The sequence below is a fragment of the Egretta garzetta genome, unplaced genomic scaffold, assembly GCF_000687185.1.
Source record: "Egretta garzetta isolate BGI_Z169 unplaced genomic scaffold, ASM68718v1 scaffold287, whole genome shotgun sequence".
NCBI lineage: Eukaryota > Metazoa > Chordata > Aves > Pelecaniformes > Ardeidae > Egretta > Egretta garzetta.
In genome coordinates, this window is record NW_009260435.1 from 4,077,356 (window position 1) to 4,097,484 (window position 20,129).

The following is a 20,129-nucleotide window of genomic DNA, read 5'->3' on the forward strand; positions in this document are numbered from 1 at the left end:
CTGCTCTCGATCCTTTCTTCCCCCAGCCTGTACTGATACCAGGGGTTACCCCAAGCCAGGTGCAGGGCCTTGCACTTGGCCTTGTTGAACCTCATGAGGTTCACACAGGCCCACCTCTCCAGCCTGTCCAGGTCTCTCTGGATGGCATCCCATCCTTCTGGTGTGTCAACCGCACCACTCAGTTTGGTGTCATCCGCAAACTTGCTGAGGGTGCACTCGATCTCGCTGTCTAAGTCATTGATGAAAATGTTAAACAGCACCGGTCCCAGTAGGGACCCCTGAGGGACAGCACTCGTCACCCGTCTCCATCTGGACATCGAGCCATTTGTGGAACTTTAAAATAGGGGGTATAAAGATCTTGCTGAAAGGTTCTTTTCGGTTCATTCAGTTGCATAAAATATTATATGTTAAGCATTCAGATATCTTACAAATATTTCACATAAGTTATGTGTAACATAAATGTTTATATTTTTCTGTCTTACTATACAAATAAGGAAATTAGGCAACAGGCAAAATTAATAATACTTTGCAAAAATGCCCTGTATTTTGGATACCTCAATATAGTCCAATTTGGAGATAGCAACAAAGATTTCAACCTTAATTATCTAAAATTATATTTAAGACATAATTAGGTATCACAGTCAGTAGCCTGTGAGAAGTTACTAACACAAGCAGACCTAATTAGGCCCTTAGGCTGTATTTTGAAGTATAGTGTTAAATTACTCAGCGGAGCTAAAAGTTGGGGATTGGAATACTTGCTCTAAATCGTCTTCATCGTACCTTCATTCAAGGAACTCATTGCCACAAGACATTTTGGCGAAGACCACATTAGTCTTCAAAAATTATTTAAGTGCTTTTGTAGAGCAGAATTGTGCAGATTGCTATTAAGTTTTATGATCTGGATATAATATCTAACTTGGAAAGTTCTTGAAATACTCATTGCACTAATCTCAGAGTATACTATGGGAAGGATCACTGTGTATGTCTCCCGCTTTTTTTTTTAAATTCTTGCCTTATCTGCTACTGGTTCTGGTTAGAGTTAGGCTGATGGACTGGGTCAAATCATGACGGTTCCCATATTACACTTTTTTTTTTCCCCCCTTAGAAGCAATCCCTAGATCCGCTGGATTTATTCTTAGTGCCCCAGTGAGACTTGTCTGAGATGATTTAATTAAAGGACCTCCTCTTAACAGTTACCTGGAACCAGTCATTTGAAGCTTGGCAGCTAGTACAAAAGGAAGAAGATTCTTCATCTTTAAATGGGAATATTTGCCTAACTTACTGAAGTGTTGTCATGTTGGATGGACAGCTCTATATAAAATGCAAATTAGTGTTGTATGGAATACAGTACAACAAAAATTACTAGTGGTTTTACCTACATGATTATAAAATAATCAGGTTTTTTAGTAGCTGGCCGGATGAAATAACATGGGCTTCACAAAGTCTAACTATATGGGAGCATCTTGAAGTATTCTGATTGTTTTCAGCCATCTGCTATTTTTGCTCATGCATAAATATTGAATCCTTATCTTTGTGATAACATGTATCATCCTTAAGGGCTTTTGATTCATTCATCCATTACTGAAAGTAGTTTTATATCTCGCTCTAACATGTCTGCAACTCATTCATCACTGTAGCATCTTAGGTGCTTGTACTGGCACTTCTGGTATGGACAATCAGTATTCCTTAAGTTTTATGTTGTTATCTCTAGGATCTTGATAATGCAATGTGAAATTTTCTGGCTTAGTTACATGACTCTGAAGAGTTTAACTGCCAGACGGCTGATAGTTGCTTTGTGAAAAATCAAGGCTAAGTTCAGAAAAGAAAGCAAGAAGCAATAATCATACACATTCTTTTTGGCTTCAGTGATACAGGATTGAACACTTAAGGAACAGCTCATTCTATGAAAACCTGAGAGATGGGAGACTACTATGTTTACAGGACCGCCTGGTACTTAAGCTGAGAGGTAAACCAGAAATTTTATACTAGACCATGATTAGATTTTGAGATACAGGAGCACATGTCACTACCTTAACAAATTTAGGTGGTAATGATAATAGACTTCCAAATAGACTTCTGTAAGTGAAGTAGATCATAATCTATCTTCTTGCACCACATCGAGTCTGTGAGGCTTTCTGACCCTGCTTTAGAAGATGTCTCCAGGGTAATGGAACTTAATTTTATAAAAATAGCAGGGCAAAATTCAGTGTCAAATTTTATAATAGTTCTTTCCCAAGTCTCATAAGGCTGTGGAAGAACCGTAGAAATATTGCTGTCAAACCACTCATTTTCTTTCAGGAATTCTAGCAGTTCATAGAGAAAGTGCTTCAATAGCTAGCTAGCTTGTTTCCAGTAAAGTATCGGTTAGAGGAGACTAGATCTTCCTCCGTAATGCTTTCAAAGCATTAACACTAAAAGATACTAAAATGCCACCTAGGATCTCAGTTATAAACCAGGGTCAATGTTGGTCATGGAGCATTTTGCAATTTCCTGGGCAGATGGTGGGGAGGGGGAAGAGGGTCTTTCCCCTGGAGTTCATTTTCCAAGCAACCTAGGTAGTAACCCCAGCTCATACACTAAGAAAAAAATATTTTTAGTTTTTGCAACTTGGCCAGACTGCTAAATAAATCGTTATGGTGTTTTCTTTCTTCAGGAAATTTTCATCAAGGTGAAGACAAAGTCAATATTTAAATCTTAAAATAGAAAGAAATGAACTAAATGTCTATTGAATTTTAATAAAATTAGTGATAATTTCAATGCACCTGGCTTTTTTCATATACACATTACATTTCTAGTTACTGGCAATGTTGAGCTCAATACCACTGCAGATTCTGACAAATGGATAGAATCAATAATGCACTTTCCTAAATTAGATTCTGGTACTATAAAGAAAGATTTTTACCTCACACATTAATGTTTAGAGCCAGGATTTTTGTGTTTCAAAAAAAAAAAATGCTGATGGTCACTCACTTTAATTGGTAATGAATTATTCACTAACTCATGATTCTTAAAAGTTGAAAGTCAGGACAAGAAATAAATAAATAAAGAAGGAGTGGATACTTTAAGTTCATTAGGTCTACTGTTACACTGAAGTTAACAGAGCTAGTTTACTCCATCTGTTTCATTGCAGTCTCTGTTTTCTAATTTTGACAATCTTGGTTACACAGACAGGAGTCTAATAAATTAACTTCAGGGCATATGGGCACCTGTGAGATTGCAGCAATTAATATTGCAAAATTGTAGCAATCATATGGGCTGTTTGGTATGAGACTGTGTAGAAAGTGAAAGTGATTTTTATTTCAAAACAAAACTGATTTTGCTCATGTTATTGCTATCACTTCCACAGAGCTAAATGTGGGAATGTAACCTGATGACAGAGATCACATATGATCTGAAGAAGTGGGCCATTTTTGTGACACATACGTCCCGGATTGTCAGAATCTTCACATTGGTGTATGGCCTGTATCTGGTTATTCTAGTGTAGAGTAATCCTTCTGTCAGGAGTTGGTCATAAAAGGACTTCCTGGAGGGGAACCATTTTTGTTTCATTCACTTGACAGTCTGTTGCTTTCTTTTTTTGGCTCACGCAGTACCTTCATTGATCCTCGCAGGCCTTGTCATTAGCTGCAGCGGCAAGTAAGGTAGTTCATAAATCCACACACTACTGAAACAGAATGACCAGCAGGCACAGGAATCAGTCAGGAGAAAGAAAGGACACACAGGGAACAGTGAATCCATCACACATTTCAGAACCAATGTTAGCACCCTATTTTTGGTAAGTTTAAACATGAATGCATATGAGTTGCTTCAAAATAAAATGAAAACACTTCCTACAATTTTAAGAGGATGGAGTTTTGAAAGTCGTGCCTTACATTCCCATGATATACTATTATGTTCTGTAATATTTAAGCAATTCCACGTGCAACCAGAATCTTTGGTTATTTGGCTTCTTACCGTAGTGCAGCCTTCAGTAAAGCTCATTGCTGAACTGCCTTTAATTTCTGCTTTCTGACAGAATGATATGATCATTTTTTTAAAATGTAAACATATCAATTTAGCTGTATCTTAGCCTTGGTTTGTCCAAGGTTTTCTTATTCAGTACCCTGTAGGCACTGCAGAGAAGTTTTATGACTTGAATATAATCATCTACACATGAAAAAAATAATTATTGATTTTGAGGAATAAGGAAAGGAGAAAAAAAAAACCAACACAAGAAAGTAATGTGCTTTTGTCTGCTCCAGGGACAATTGGCTGTTGCAGTTGTTATGCTTTCCTTCTAAAGCACCAGCCTCTCCTGTGAGATCTGGTAATGAACAATTTAACCGTTTTTATGTTAATGTCTGTCTGATAAGAGTTTATTTCTATTTTTTTTTTTAGGAATAACTCCTGAAATTTGAGGAAAGGTTTGCTTCTGATCAGTTCTGAAGAAGTCCTGATTAAAGCAACCAAAGGGATTCTTGCTTTCAGTAGTCTGCAAAGCAGATTGCTTTGTGCATTTAAATATCTTCCCTAATGTCAGCAGGGACTACTTGTGTCCAAATACAATACAAAAGAGAAAATGATCATCATGTTTCTGTGGATATAAAACTGAGAACCATTTCACAATGACTGTCTAGCCTCTGCAGCTTGGTTATCTTGACCTATCTTACAGCGTTACTTGCAACCTGTTCCAAAATGCAGTCAGCTTGTGAAAATTGGGTACAGTGCTCTAAATTAATTCATCAAGCTGCAAAACTGACAGGGCAAAAGGGCAACACAGTGCTTTGCTAGAGCCTGTGGTGGAAACTAGAGGACAGGGGAAAATAAGAAGTGACTTTGTAAGATTTTAGCTGCAATCTCAGGAGTAAACCATGTAACAGTTTCTTAGAAAACTAATGGTTATGTTTTATTGTATGGTGTTCTAGGTCTGTGTGTTGGAATAAATGCTATGTGACATTCAAAAATGTATAGAAACACAATTATCTCAGTAGAAAAAGTGATCATTAAAAAGATGGATGGTGCATGTAGGAGGGTTATCTCAAGCCACTACAGCAGCATCAATCTGCAAAATAGCATTTAGCTGTAACAATTCTTCACTGTTTTTGTCTCCCCTCCCATTTTTATTGTGAGAGGACAGAAAAAGCTTTTTAACAAGTGTAAGTTTCTAGTTTTAAAAGGATTCTTTTCGAAACAATTAGTGCTAAAGGGAAAACAATCTAGGAAGGAACAGTATCATTTTCCCCCATACTCCCTTCCCCCATGGCTTTTCCTTTAAATATGATGGAACCCTAATCTGTGCTCTTTAGAGTAGAGGTAATGAAATTACAGAAAGGATGTGAAAAGTATCTGTGAAGGTAAGCTAATACTTTCCATTGTGTAAACCACAGATATACTGCCTGAAGACACATAATATGAGAAAGTTAAAGCAAAGAAATCAATATGAGGAAAGATTTCATTTTTCATTTAGGTTTTAGAGATCCATTTGGCAACGAGTTACTTAAGAAGTATGCTTAGGTTCATTTAATTCATTGTTAATTCATCTGTATTTTCAAGATCTCTGACATCCCAAATAGATAATTCATCTTATGGAACTGCAATATACTTTTTCAGTCAGAGAGGTCATGCCTATCATTTCTAATGCAGAAAGTCCTGGGTTTGATATTCACTGCTGATAGGGATGTTTGCATCTGTGTACGCCCTGTTTGTTACCTAATGCTGCCTCTAAGATGTCAGTTTACAACTGCTATCATGATACTTAGTTCTGATGAAGTTTGTTCCAAAGAAAGCGATATAGTATTTTAGAAATAAAAAAGATACTTTTTCTAACATGTTTTCTCGTCCATTCTGATATTTAGCGCTCTCTAATATTAAGTGTTTAACAGATACACCAATTTTTTAATGTGCTTTTTAGGAAGAAAATGGGCCTTTTTCATATATTTCAGCCCACCTGAATCTTTGGCTTTATTAATAAACTGACAATTTGAAACAATAGAATCTGTTGTTTTCCATGGAGTGTCTGTATATGTATTCATACTACAAACAGGCATATTTCCACACGCTTGGGTCAGATACTTGAGCCTTAGTAGTACCCACAGGTGCTATACCTTCTCTACACATCACGCACATGATGTGAGTGATAATTATGTATCCTTTTACATTGACTTTCTCTCAGCCATCTGTCTAATTCTGGGGTGTTGTTTTTCATTCTGAGACTCTTGAGAGATGTAACCCTTCCGAGTTTTTTTGAGATTGTTGTCTTTTTATTTTCAGGAATCTTTCTTTTCTACTCTATTTGATTTCTTTTTTATTTTTATTTAGCCTGGGTTTGTCTTCATCGGAACAGTGAGCTCAGCCTTACACACTCAGCTCAGAGCATGGTGAGCTCATTAATATTCTACCCTTTGAAATCTGTAGGCATGCTCCCTATTGTGGAATTATTTCAATCATTGAACCCTGCAGGAGAATTTGAATTTAGTATTGACTACCTTCAAGGGCTGTTATTTGAGCTTCTGGCTCTGTGGTCCCTCTTCACCTATCCATTAAACCAGCCTTATTCCTGGCCATTATCTCAGCCAGAAAGATTGGAGACATCTTGGCATTTAGTAGTGGAAAAATGTCTGGTCAAGGTTACTCTTTGAATGTTGAATCTTGATTGTCTCAGGGAATTATGCTTCCAATGTCTCTTTCTCAGATCTTGCCCATCCTCAGAAGATTGAAGCATGCATTTATGTGGTTTGTCATTAGGTGGATATTTGCCTTTTGGCAGACTCCAGCTAACTTCCACCATGGAAGTAGTCCTGAAGCACAAACTTCGAGACCCAAAGACATCTCATTAGATAGTTCATGTATCCCAAGTGCTTTGTTATTAAATAGAAACCTCCTGAAAGAATTAGATACACTCTCTGAGGATGTGAATGGCCAGTATAACTTCTGAGAAAAAGCATCTCAAAGTTCCAGCTGGGATGGCCACGGAAATCTATTCTTAAATTTGCCAGGTGACATGACTTGCCAAATGTATGTAGGTGTGGTATAGCCTTGATCAGTCCATGCCTCCTACCCAAATGTCTGATCACTTCTCTGTACCTGCATCCCGGAACCAAATGCTGCAAAGGGTCATCCCATAGTATGAATCTACACACTGAGCAATTGCCTGAAGAAACAAGGAAGGCTGCTTTCCAGGAACGGGATGTTCTTTGACATGTCCCTGTGCACAGTCATGCCTCATGTTCCTCTTCAAGAATCAAGCTTTTGTATGTTATGCTTGTCTTTTAACAAGAATCCTTAAAATTTTTTCATTCTTTTGAGGCTATAAAAAAATGCATCTTTATCGTGTGGGTGACAAATTTTGTTATGCTTCCAAGTTCCCCCTGTGGTTTCAGTTGAACATCTTTATCTTCAGCTCTTGTTGTAAGCTGCTGCACACCATTTAACAGTTTAATTTCAATTCAGAGGCAGCTGCATATTAGTGGTAAGTAGCCCAATTCTTGTAAGGTACTTTATGTTCATTTAGCTTGAAGGATACTGCATAAATATAAAATGTCAATCTATTTGCATAATTATGCTGTGTACATTTTACTTGTATTTTTTTAGTCTCCACAGGTATGCAGAAAATGTGTTCTATAGATGTATATGTTCTGTGTGAATTATCAAGAAAGAATTCAAGTAAACCGAGAAATAACATTTCCTGGTCATTTACCTCTTAAATATAGCTGTTTTACGAAATTTCATTGAAAGTGATTGGATAGTTTATGAATACCTCTTAGCTAATTAAACTTACAAAAAAAAAGAAATTAAATGGATATATGTTTGAGCTCTGAGCTTCCACAATACTGCTTCTTTTAAAGCCAGACAAAATGCTGCAAATATATTGAAAATATTGAACATGATATGCTACCACCAAAGCTGTTTACATTTACAGGAGACCAATACGTCAGTCAGTGTCTTGGCTTCAGACAAGATCTGTAGGACAGCTTTGATAAGATGCTGCTCACAGCCCAAATAATGTTTGTGTATTTTATTCATATGCAACTGAATTGAATTGATTTTACCAGCTTTGTAGATACAGCTACAAATTCATCTCGGGTCATCAGCTGTGAGAAGGATGTTGGTTTTTTACTATAAAACTATAAAACTATAAAACACTTGGTTTGGACTTCAGAGTACTAAAGCAGCTTTTTTTAATGCTTGCTTGTGTTTTTATAGTATTAGAATATTGTCTTATCTGGAGTAGCTTTGACACCAGCTGGGTTGGTAGGGTGCTAGAAAAGAATCTTGGGATCATCTCCGCAGGAGATGAAATTTCAGTTAAAACTCTGGAGTTTGTAGTCAGTTCAGCCAGAGGATGGACATTGACGTGTATCAGAGTGAAAAAGAAAGACTTTTCTACAAGGTTCTACTGGGATGTGACTTTGCATCTTTAATGAACAGACATGGTTTGGTTGATGATTGATTGATTGATGGTTTCATAAATAATATTTGTTCCTCCCGCTTTCAGTCAGGTACCACCAGAAGGCATAAAGACCCTGCTTGTTTCGTTGACTTTCCACCTTGGTCTCTTTCATTCCCCTCCTGTCATCCTCTGTTCATATGTACTAGCTTCTAAATGTAGGAGCTGTAGCCCTCCTGACTGCCTCAGTCTTACGCCCTGCTAGGAACCTCTTACGTACAAATGATCTTCATGCTCATAGTACTTTTACCCTAATATTTATAAAGCATGCATTCCACACAGGAGAAATGAGGTAAGCATCAGTTTAGAGACAGCGAATAACAATGGTGCTGAGAAAATCTGGTCGAGAAGTGATACTATGCAGCAGCATGCTCTGCTGATGCTTTCTCCTAAAGCATGCAAATGTAACTTTTAGATGCATTTTGGAAGAAAAAAAGCTCTCTTTAAAGAGCCAGCCATGGAATTAAATACTCATTAACAGGGAGTCTGCAGGTTTTTTGATCTTCCAAATACTAAAAAATAAACATGTATCTGTTTTTCACAGGAGAATCCCTTCAAGGAGAGGATTGTGGAATCTTTCTCAGAAGATGGAGAGGGGGGCCTCAGCTTCAATGATTTTGTGGATATGTTCTCTGTGCTCAGTGAAATGGCTCCCAGAGAGCTTAAAGCAATCTATGCCTTTAAGATCTATGGTACTGTATTGGGATGCTTTCCTATGCCTTTCTTGTTTGAAGTAAATGAGTATGAGAGTTGTTGGTGATCTTTTCTTTCATTATTTTATTTAGATTTTAACACAGATAACTTCATTTGTAAATCAGACTTGGAAAAAACCCTAAATAAGCTGACCCGAGAAGAGCTAACAGCAGAAGAAATTACTCTAGTTTGCGAGAAAGTGATAGAAGAAGCTGACATGGATGGTGATGGGAAACTAGGATTTGCAGACTTTGAAAACATGATTTCCAAAGCACCGGACTTTCTCAGGTAATGTTTTAAGAAAAAGATAGTCTCTTGCTTATTTTCAGGTATCTTTTTAGGGTATTACCGTGTAGTGCAATACAAGAAATGTCAGACATAAGTACTTTACCAGAGAGCCGACTAGAGGACGACCTCTTACCCTGACTCATTTTACTTTTCTAGAGCACATTTTAGTTCGCTCCTAACTTGAAGACTAAGAGCTCAGTGACTTTTAATTATCTCCTCTTTTTTTTTTTTCCTGTTTGTTTGTGTGGTTTCTTCAGGAAAATATTTGGATCTATTATAAGCTCAAATTCATATTATTCTCAAGCCTATTGCAAGGATCCATGCTAGGAGTATATGTAAATATTGTATACATGTTACAAATATGCATGGAAACACTTTGATCTTTTGTGCTGAGAAGGTGAGGGCTAGAGGACAAATACAGTGGTACAGTTCATGCTGGTAGCAGAAAATCAATTAAAATGATTAATTAATGCAGACTTCCTTTGATCCACTGTTAGGTTTTTTTAATAACTGATAACTTTTTATTTTTGCTGCTGAGTTTCTTCCTAATAATCTATAGATAAAACACAGATATTTTAAGACAGTTTTTCTTGCACATCTCATACTTAGAGAACTTTTGTAAAGGACAATGACTCTTTATTTTTACATGTTAATAAAATGGTCCACATAAACTTATTGTTAAGGCTGTTACTTAAGTAATATGAGGTTAAACCTTCTTTAAGAAATTACAGTGAACCAGACAGCAAAATAAGATACTTCCAGACTGGGAGGAGTTCATTTTTGAATCTTGAATCTGCTGGCAGAGTAGGCTGAAGCTAAAACCTGGGTCTAATTTCTCCCCAAATTTCATTGGTCGGGGTAAACTATGTCTAATAGTAAATGCTTCATAACCTGAAAAAGTGTTTTTCATAATCTTTGTTCATATACATTGTTGTTAAGTTGGTAGTGCTGCTGTTCATCTGGTGATAATTGATAGTAACAGGTATGTTCTAACACCTGTGAAGATAATAATCCAGCACTTGTCTGGACTGTATACCTGAGAGCAGGTATACAGTATGATTGTAAGTTGTTTTGGGAATGTTGGAATTAGTAACTTCTAGCTTCTGCAGACTTGCGTCTCCTGATTAGTTAGCTAATATTTGAGAAGGACTTTAGTTTCATTTTTTTTTGCTGCAGTTAAGGTGTGAAGACTGGTTCATCTATGTAGATTTTCTGATGTCTGGAAAGGTGCAGAATCATTTTGCATCTTGCTATGAAGTGGAACGCTTAGAGACTCTTTCTTTGCACAGCCACCCATTTGCAGGAAATGGGCAGAAGCTTAATCATCTTTCAGTCACATGTTGAATTCTGACAAAGGATTCAGAAGTTGCTGGGGAGGATTAACAAAGCTCATAGTCAGACTGAATAGAATAAACTGTATTTTCATAGGAGGTAAGGCTAAACATTAGGATAGAATTAAGATAGATAAAAATTTGCACTAATAACCTTAATGCTAATAGTGTTTAAGAACTTCTAAGTGTTCTGCAGAACACAGAACAATCTATTTCTTTAATAAATGAAATGTATAAGGGGAGACATTATAACAAAATGATTCTGCAATAAGGCATGAGGACATGACCCCTGTGAACCCTGAGAAACATCAGCATCTCGAGAGGATATGCTACAAAGTCAGCGTGAATGTCTTTTATATATGAGAAACATATTGGGCATTCCTTGACTAATCAAGTGTGTCAGCAGAAACTTATAGAACAAGGTGCGTATCATCATTATGGTGAGACTCAGCTGAGTAGGTATTCGCATATTTTTTTACATGTATTTCCAGCTACAAAAATGTTTTCTTTACACTGTTATCCGTGTAGAAGCTGCTGGGGTCAGGTAGAGTTTCCTTTAATCAATGAAATGGCTGTACTGTACCTACAAATCTGGTAGAGAGCAGAGGTCAAATGTGAAGAATTGAGGGCAGATCTGAAGACTCAGCAGAAGCTGTAGTTTCAGAAGTTTCCTGTGCCATGGCTGACTTTACTGCTGTGTTGTAGAGGCTCACAAACTGCTGACTGAGAATTCCAAGTTGAGGATGGTGTGCAATCCAGTAATTTCCTGAGAAAGTAGCAGAGAGGAATATTTACCACTGTAGCTGTTGGAATGACTGTTATAATTATTTCTCTTTTCCAAGTTTGTGATATTTTGGGAAGCTGAGGAAATGAGTCAAAAGACCTAAGTGCTGGGTACTTAACAGGGCAAGAAGATGGGTAAAAAGAGGGATGAAGTGAAAAGTACAGAGCTGGCTATAGATTAGGTAGAGAAAATAGAGAGGACGGATCACTGACAAACACTGATAATGTCAAAGGACCAGGCTGCCAAGTATTAGAAGACTGATCATTGAGTTGCTCAGTTTAAACACATATACTTTGATCTGTGCCTGTGAGATGGTCAACTCATGTTATCAAGATGTCTCCTTGATGTTCAAGGCTATGATGTGTATATTTAAGGCAGATTTTTTCCATGCCTGGCTTCAAGGGAAATGGTAGCTTCCCTTTCCTTTCAGGTCCAGGAGATCAGCTGGGTGACAGGATTCGGTTCTGAAGTCTTCAGGCTTAAAGAGCTCCTGATGTGACATGACCTAAAGAAGGGTCTCCATCCACCTTCTAGCTGAAATGCTGTTTTAGAGCCTCTGACTGTTAACTCAGCAACATGTTTTTTAACCTTTCAAGTTATATTGCAAAATCAGGGTGTAAATGGAAAAAGTCTTGGAGCTGAGAAGAGATTGTGTAGTTTCTCTGATCTGGATTCAGTTTCAGCCAGAGTTGGCTGCTGCAGAAAAAGAAAGTGACAAGGTCATGAGACTACTTTTATCCAAACCAATCTGTATGGAAGACTTGATACCTCTCCTTTACTATGGTTTACTGTTCCTTTTGCCTGCAAAAGGATTTTGTTTTTTGAGGACACTCTTAATCATATTTTTGCTGTATGCAGTGCATCATAGACTGACACACTTGTTAATACCAAACTTCCTGATCTGAGCCACTTACTGTCACTTTTTAGGTACTGTGTAAATGTTGCATTCTAAAGGGAGACAGTGATTTGACTTTTGGAATGGGATCCACTGAATTTTAATGCCACAATAGGTACACCAAGATCTGACTGGGGACTGAAACTAAACCAGTGCTCTCTGATAGTACCCAGTGCATGCTAGCATGTGACAGAATGGGTGACATGGGACCAGAGTGCAATTTAGATAATCTCTCACCACATAAAACCCAGTTCCTATTAATTGAGTTCAATTGTACTATAACAGTCTTGGACACACTACCTATTCGTTTAATGAAATAATGCTTTCTTTTATTTTTCTGAATTTATCTCCAGCTCAATTCATGGCTTTTCATTTTCCTCTCTTCTGTGTCTTCAGCTGTAATGGTCCTCTTAAGCGGTAACCATAGGCTGTGTGCAGCCAAACTGAAGACAGAGCTGTGCAGTTGCACCGTGTAATATAACACAGAACATGCAAAGCACAGGAAGTGTCTTAATAGTGGATCAGCAACCCTGTATGCAGTGGTAAACTTATGCCTGAACTATCTTCTTAATATTGTAAAAAGATACAACCCCCATGTTTTCATCTAAATAAAATTGTCACTTTTGAAATCTTCAGCAGACTCATGGAAGAAATACCAACCCATCAATGTCCAGAGACAGCCATAATTTCAATTGGTCTTGCATATCTCCACTTTTTGTGCCTAGCTGAATGTATTCCAGACTTTAAATTCAAGGAAGCCTAAGTGCCTATTGATTTATACTTTCTGTGAAAATTAAACACCCAGGAACCAAAGCAATAGCCACTTTTGAATATGATTGCCAGTGAGCAATTGAAGATGCTGGGTAACTGCAGTTTTCAGAGACTTTGCCGTGAAGCTATGCGCAATCAGCATTTCTGAATATCTCAACCTAGACTACCATATTGGCACCTGGTATGTGATCTTTAGAAAATGTCAAGTAACATACCAGACTCCAGATGATTTTTATTTGTAGTAAAGGATTTCTTATTCTGTTCTTTGCCCTTGCCCCCCACCAAAAGCCACTTTGTAAGAACAGGAAATTCACATTGTAAGACTAGGAAATTTAGGATGCAAGCAGGGTTTTATCCCTGGCTCTGCCATTGCTTGAGCGGGTGATCTCTGCTAAGCCATAGATCATTTTGTTCTCTCTGCTCTGTTACGTGGGACCGGTGCTTACCTAACTTCTGACAAACATTGAGAACTCTTATAATACGAACTATCCAATTGTAAAATCTCATCATCATTAAAATGAGGTATGAAATTACTGAGGAGGAATACCTTCTTTACCCTGTTTGTGGAAAACCTTTGGAGGCCAGATTCCTATAACAATGTACACTCTGGTTTTGAAGCACTTTTTTCACATAGCTCAATATGTTGGGTTTTTTAAGCTGTCATACTATCATGCATACTTAATAGATACAGCAGGCATTAATTTTGGCACCATGATCCAGGCTTTGACGTGGTATGAGCTGAAGTTCATTGACTGATTTTCCTTATCTCATTACTCATTTCTCAAACCTTTACTTAATGACCCTGTGTAGGTTTAATCTCCTACAGAGAGCCTTTGCGAGATCTGTACTGCTGTCAGGCAAATGAAGATGCAGTGAAGTCTGTTGCTTGATTTGCACTGCTGTGGTTGAAGAATTTTTTTAAGACTAGAAGAAAACAGTGCTAACCATTGACCGGGGAAGAAGATATATAACTTTTTGGCTGTTATCCCAGAAGCCTGAGTAAGCTGTAAATGATAATGACAGTTGCTAGTTCAGAAAGTTTAATCCCAGTAGGTTTATTTCACTCAAAATTGCTATCATTAAGAAGCTGCTTGTAGTTTAATGGAAGTATTAGCACTCTGAACTGGCAGTAGCTAAGTGTTCTGTTCTACAAGACTGGTTACGTTTTCCACAGGAAATAGTTTTATAAATCATGCGGAAGGTTTAAGCTTATTTGAATGCCTGAGGGTGAAACATACTATAACAATCTGAAATGGAGTTTGAGAAGAATATGGCATTACTAACACCTGGGACCTGCCAGAACTATGACAGAGAAACAACAGATTAAACAAAACAATGTCATTGGAAATGCAGTATTTCTGAAACCTTTGTGAGCCTTTTCCTGTATAACAGTTGATCTCCTACCTAAACCTGAAGTAACAGAAGCTCTCTTATGGAAATGTGTGTCTCATAAGACCTGTCCCAAAATGAAGATTATCTAGTTCTTAAGGACTACAATTAGAGCTAGTGACAAATTGGCAAGAGATGCTTAGCAAGAAAACAGTGGAAGGGAATAATTTTGTCAGAAGTTGTCATAAAATATTTAAGCTGGTTTTTAGTAGAAAGCTTAATCTCCAAAGGCCAAAATGATGCTCTGATAGAAATACAAAAAAATTTCCCATAAATAGTTTTCCAGTGAAATGGATTTGGATGGGGTTTTTTTAAGGAGTCATGCCTAAAACATTTTCACATACAACGCTGCGGATTTTTTAGTTCCTAGATATTGCCTATGCGGGACTTAAATTTTCAAGAATTTGGCTTAATATGGGGCTCTAGGGACTTCTTGAGTTGTGAACAAGATGTTTATAATTCTTTTTTTCTAAAACCTTAGTGCCAGTAAGCTCTTTGCATCACTGTATGCTTTCTTTCATAATACTTAGGCTAGTATGCCAGACTGCTATGCATCACATCTGTCAGCGTCACCCAGATTGAATAAATTCCTAGAGACAAGGTTGCTAGGGACCACTGTGAACATAAAATTTTATCTCCTCCAAATACATACCACAGAGCTTCCTTGAGTGAATTCCTGATTCAAATCAAATAGCTGCGATAAAGTTAGAGCATTCTTTTTGTAAACGAACATCCCAAAACTGTACCTCCAGAACTCTTCAGCCTCTCAAATACTCCCAACCTTCAGAGTTTTCTTTTGGTGTAGGCATCAAAATTGTGGTATTTACATACAGAAATACATAATAATCCCTTCTGATTTCAGTCAAGAAAGAAAGAAACATATGGTTTATACTGTTGTGACATTGAACAGAGATTACTACCTAGAGAAAGTGACCTTTCAGCATGCCCTCTTTAACTCCCTCTTGGGGAGTTTTTCTGAAAACTGATGGCAGTAGTAAGGCATGCTGCTTGCCTGTATCACGGTGCAAATAGAAAGAAGATAACAATCAGGATCTCTTGGTCCTAGCAAGAGAAACAACAAATGTACTTGCCTAATTTGAATTGTTTAGGAACCCAAATGCTATGCCATAGCAAAAGTGCAATTGGCAAACATTTAGCTCTGATACATATCAATAAATAGGTCAATTTATACTTGATTTAATCCAGTCCTGAGCACCCCCTGAGCTAACGTTTTCAGAAGATGGAAATTTCTCCCAGGATGTTTCAATCTTCCTGAAAGCGCAAGAGAAGAGATTCAGATTTGTTAAACAGCACTGTCCTTTTTGTACTTTAAGGAAAATGTTGTGCATAACAACAACTGTGTTTATATCTCTTAATCTGTTTTTTTCCTTTACAGTACTTTCCACATAAGAATCTGAAGATGTTTCTGTGAGCCAGTGTTATCAGAAATGACTTGCCAGTCCAGCTTTTCTGAATCCTCAGGCACTTTGAGGGCTTTTGTCCTCTAATTATGGCTTCTTAGAACTCAGCAGAAAGTACTGAACATTCTTGTCCAGGAAGAGAAGCATCATGTGATCTACAGGATATTTGGAACAGTCACATTTTTATCTTCACTGTTGGCCAAGCACTCTGGCAAAGATGCTTGGTTATAGGGTTGTGGTTTTTTTTCTTTTTTTTTTTTTTTTTTTTCTTTTTTTAAACAGGCAGAATCAGAATATTATTAAAGGTATTTCCACATAGTTTTTATACTTATGAATATTTAATACTGCTCTTAAAAGCGCAAAAAACCCCCCCCAAAAATGAAGGTTTGACAGAAAGATTAGCTTTGGTGACTTTTCCAAGGTATTTGAAAGAAAGCATGGGCCTTAAATAATGAGGTGCCTCTATCACTGTGTTGTACAGCTGGGGATTTTGCATGGAAATTATCTTAGGTGAAAGAATGGCAGTCAAGATAAAGTTCCCAGCGTTGAAGACAACCACATCCCAGGTTTGCCTTTCAGTCACTGAAACGGCAGTTGCTGGGTTTGGTGCTTACCTTCAACCAATATTTTATGGATTGTCATGTCCTTATGAAACTTGAAGTATTTGCCTTTTGTATATGATAACTGCATACATGATTCATTTCTTCTCAAGATAAATGTTAAAATTGTGTCCTTATTCTCAAAGGGAGTCTTGCATTTTACTTATTCTCTGGGCTGATAATGTTGAACGGAAGAATATAATCATCTGTAACTCATGAAGAAGTTAAAGAAGCACAGAACTACTACTAAGGACATGAAAAGACATTTTCTTTCTAAACCAGCTATGCAATCTTTCCCATAAAATGCATGAATGCAGCTCTGTATTTCTCTTCCCTCTCCAGCTGGAAATCAGCTAGATTTTTTTTTTTCTTAATTCCAGTATTGTTTAGGTACTGGGGCCTGAAGACAATCATATGTGTATTACTGTTCTAACAGTCAATAGAAGGGCTCTGTCATTTACATGGCTTCTGTATCAAAGTCATCACAATTAAAACTTTTGACGCATTCTGTTGTGCTTTGAGACTTTTTAGCCTAAGCATGCACCAATTTCCTTTCTGGTCATCATTCCAATTACTGTAACTCTTTCAAAGGATGAAATGTGTTATTCTTATTGAAAAAGTTGTTGAAGTAGAGAAATGAATCTTTTTACCACTTCTGTAGGGATGATGATGCTTATCTACCTCAGAACCTCTTGCATATGGTGAGCTTGCAATGTAGTTGGCTCTTCAAATTCACACAATATATGCATCAAGAAGAAATATCTACCTGGCAGTATGGTTGTATATGAAAAGTGTCGATGGAAATTTTGGATATTCAAGGTATACAGGACAGACTTGCTTAAAGCAGCATAGTGAAAATGAAACTTGTATGTTAGTAATAACATTTATTTTAAAAATATTTTTAGAAGGATCATATTCAGCTATGTTTATAGCATTTTAATACTTCCTCCTACTGTTTTCCTGTTTAGATAAAGGAATTAGAGCCTGAATTCCCTTTGATTTACTTACTCAAGTTAAAACCAGCATAAATCAATCCTGATACTCAGTTCTGATTGAGTAAGAGGAGATTCAAGCATCAATCTTCCATTTCAAGCAGATTGTTAGAAGTATCGCTTGATTCAAACAATCTGCAAGATGTTGGCATTGAAAGATGATGTTAAATTTCCCTCCTCTTTGAAATGTCAGCCTTGGTTTTTTATTTCTTTCAAGACATATATTTAATCTTGAAATCCTCCCGAGATCTGTTTTTCTCTCATGATCAGTATGCATTGTAAAATACCAGGTTGCAAGACTCTGGATCAGATTGTTCAGACAGAAAGGATCTGGTACTATTGACATAGGTCAGTTCCCTTTGACATCAGTGTTCTTTTTCTATCTTTTAAAATTACTACTAGCTAAAATTCTTTCCTTCTTGACACTGTGTCATTCCACAATTAGATCACCCTCCCCACTTGAAGGAATACCTCAGTTGTCTTGGAATGTGCTCAGTGTGTGTTTTCCCCACGTCCTCCCTGACCCGAATGGTACAAAGCACTTGGAGACACTTGGGCTTGCAGTGAGACATTTAACCCTGCAGTCATCCATCTGAGCTGAGAAACAAAGAGAAGAAGAAATCGGGAGTACTTCTGTTCACAGTTAAGGGAGAATGCTTGCAGAATACTGCAGGTACAAATGTATGCACTTGTCCTAACTCCCTTTATTTGTTTGCCTTATGTTAGTCTCCTGTAACAAAAACCCAAGCAGTGTAATGTGTTACTGGAGTCTGAAAGAGATATGTACTCTAAATGCTTCTGGAGCAAAATAATCCTACCTAGTAGTACCTGATGGCAAAGGTAAGAGGTAGATTTCTAAAGCAGCTTTGTATTTGTGGTTTCTTAGTTGTCTGTAGTTGGATGTCTTACCACTGAAACTTATTATGGCAAGAGTGTTGAGTGAATAGGAGTGCAGCGTGATGCAAATTTAAATAATGTTATGAGGTAAAAAAGCAGCTGTATTTCTGCAATAGCATTATTGGCAGAATCTTACAAATTCACTAGCAAGTATTTATTCAACCAGGCTTACTTATTCAAAAGGAACTATCAGGCAATTTAGAAAGAAGCTGAAACAGTAAAAGAGATTTAGGTTTGAAACAATTTTGGATTTGGCCTTAAAAGCAAGAGGACATATATTTCGTATTGCAAAAAAGGTCTTTCATAGGAATGGACATGTCTATATTTGCCTTCAAAAATGGACAAAGAAAAACGAAAACTATTAATTAAAGCCTCTATTAAAATAGCTAAATGTGTGTTATCTCTAGTTTATATACACTTAAAGCATCTTAGGGACAAAAAGGAGCTAGTGGAAGTTAAAACTGTCAAAAGGCAAGTAATAACCAAGTTATTTATCAACACACTTTAGTTCATTGTTTTAAGGGAATTCCATAAGCCGAGACTTTATAACAGCCTGCAGGACAAAATCTGATCTTTATTACTTCCATATTAATCTTCAGTAACTCTGCTGACTTCAGTGGAATTAACTCATATGTCTGTAATTGGATCTGTGTTGAGGAAAGCAGTTGGGTTTTGCTGCAGTTCTTTGTGCGCTCTCATGCCCTTTTAATGTAATCATAAAGTGCTGAATGTTCTTTTGTTAGTCGATAACTACATGTTCCTCTTTGTCAACAGACTTAGTGTTGGAATCTCTTGCAATTTCTCGCAATCGCATAGAAACAGTCTCCTCCTGTTTTTCCCGCAGGGCTGATTTTTGTCTCCTTTACATGTTAGAAGCAGTTCTGATGCAACGTCACAAGGTGGCGCCATAACATCAGCTCAGGTCATGACTTCATTTAACTGTTTAAACTTCCCTGCAATGCAGGGTTCTACCTAGAATCTATGATGCCACAAACAAAAAGATGAAAAGTGTGGTTAATTACTGATTTTAAAACTCTAGATAATTACACAGTTTCATAGTTGATCAAATTCATGAAGTTAAATCTGACAAGGGGCAAAACTAAATACTTTTGAAATAGGTATATGAATGTATATGAGAATTTTTTTCTTGATACACACACTAGTTGAATTGTGACCCAGTATAATGACAATACTCCTTTAATGTGTTTTGAACTCTGCCTCAAATGCAGGTACCGTAATTTTCCATACAGTTACTCATTTCCTTTTGTGTAATGTTGGTCTCAGTAATATCTGACATTGATCAGTATAATGGGTTAATTTTTTTCCCTTTCATGAGTAAATATGCTATTAATTCCATCTGTTCAGTTTTGTTGTCTTTCAGTATCATTGGATATTATTTTCATTTTTTTCATTATTCAATAGTAGTACCTCATGGTTTTTTGTTTGTAAGAATCATTATTTCATATCATCTGTCATGTGTTCTCTGGAAATATGACGGCCACAGCTGTTGTGGGTGATAGCAAACTGTTGATTTGTAGGAATTTTTATGTATTTTCTGTCTTACTCTTTATAAGTTATGCCATCTTGTTTGCCTTAGAACAATGATGAACACTGAGTTGAAGTCTTATAGGTGGCCTGTGGTTT

The 20,129-nt window shown here is 37.0% G+C and overlaps 1 protein-coding gene across 1 annotated transcript in view; it reads left to right on the forward strand.

The window, feature by feature from the left end:
* CIB2 (calcium and integrin binding family member 2) overlaps window positions 1–15,994 on the forward strand; it is a 49,874-nt gene extending 33,880 nt beyond the window's left edge. Inside the window, 3 exon segments of the mRNA XM_035899522.1 lie at window positions 8,970–9,117; window positions 9,211–9,406; window positions 15,973–15,994. Coding sequence (XP_035755415.1) covers window positions 8,970–9,117; window positions 9,211–9,406; window positions 15,973–15,994 — 366 coding nt within the window.
* Window positions 15,995–20,129: the final 4,135 nt, after the last annotated feature.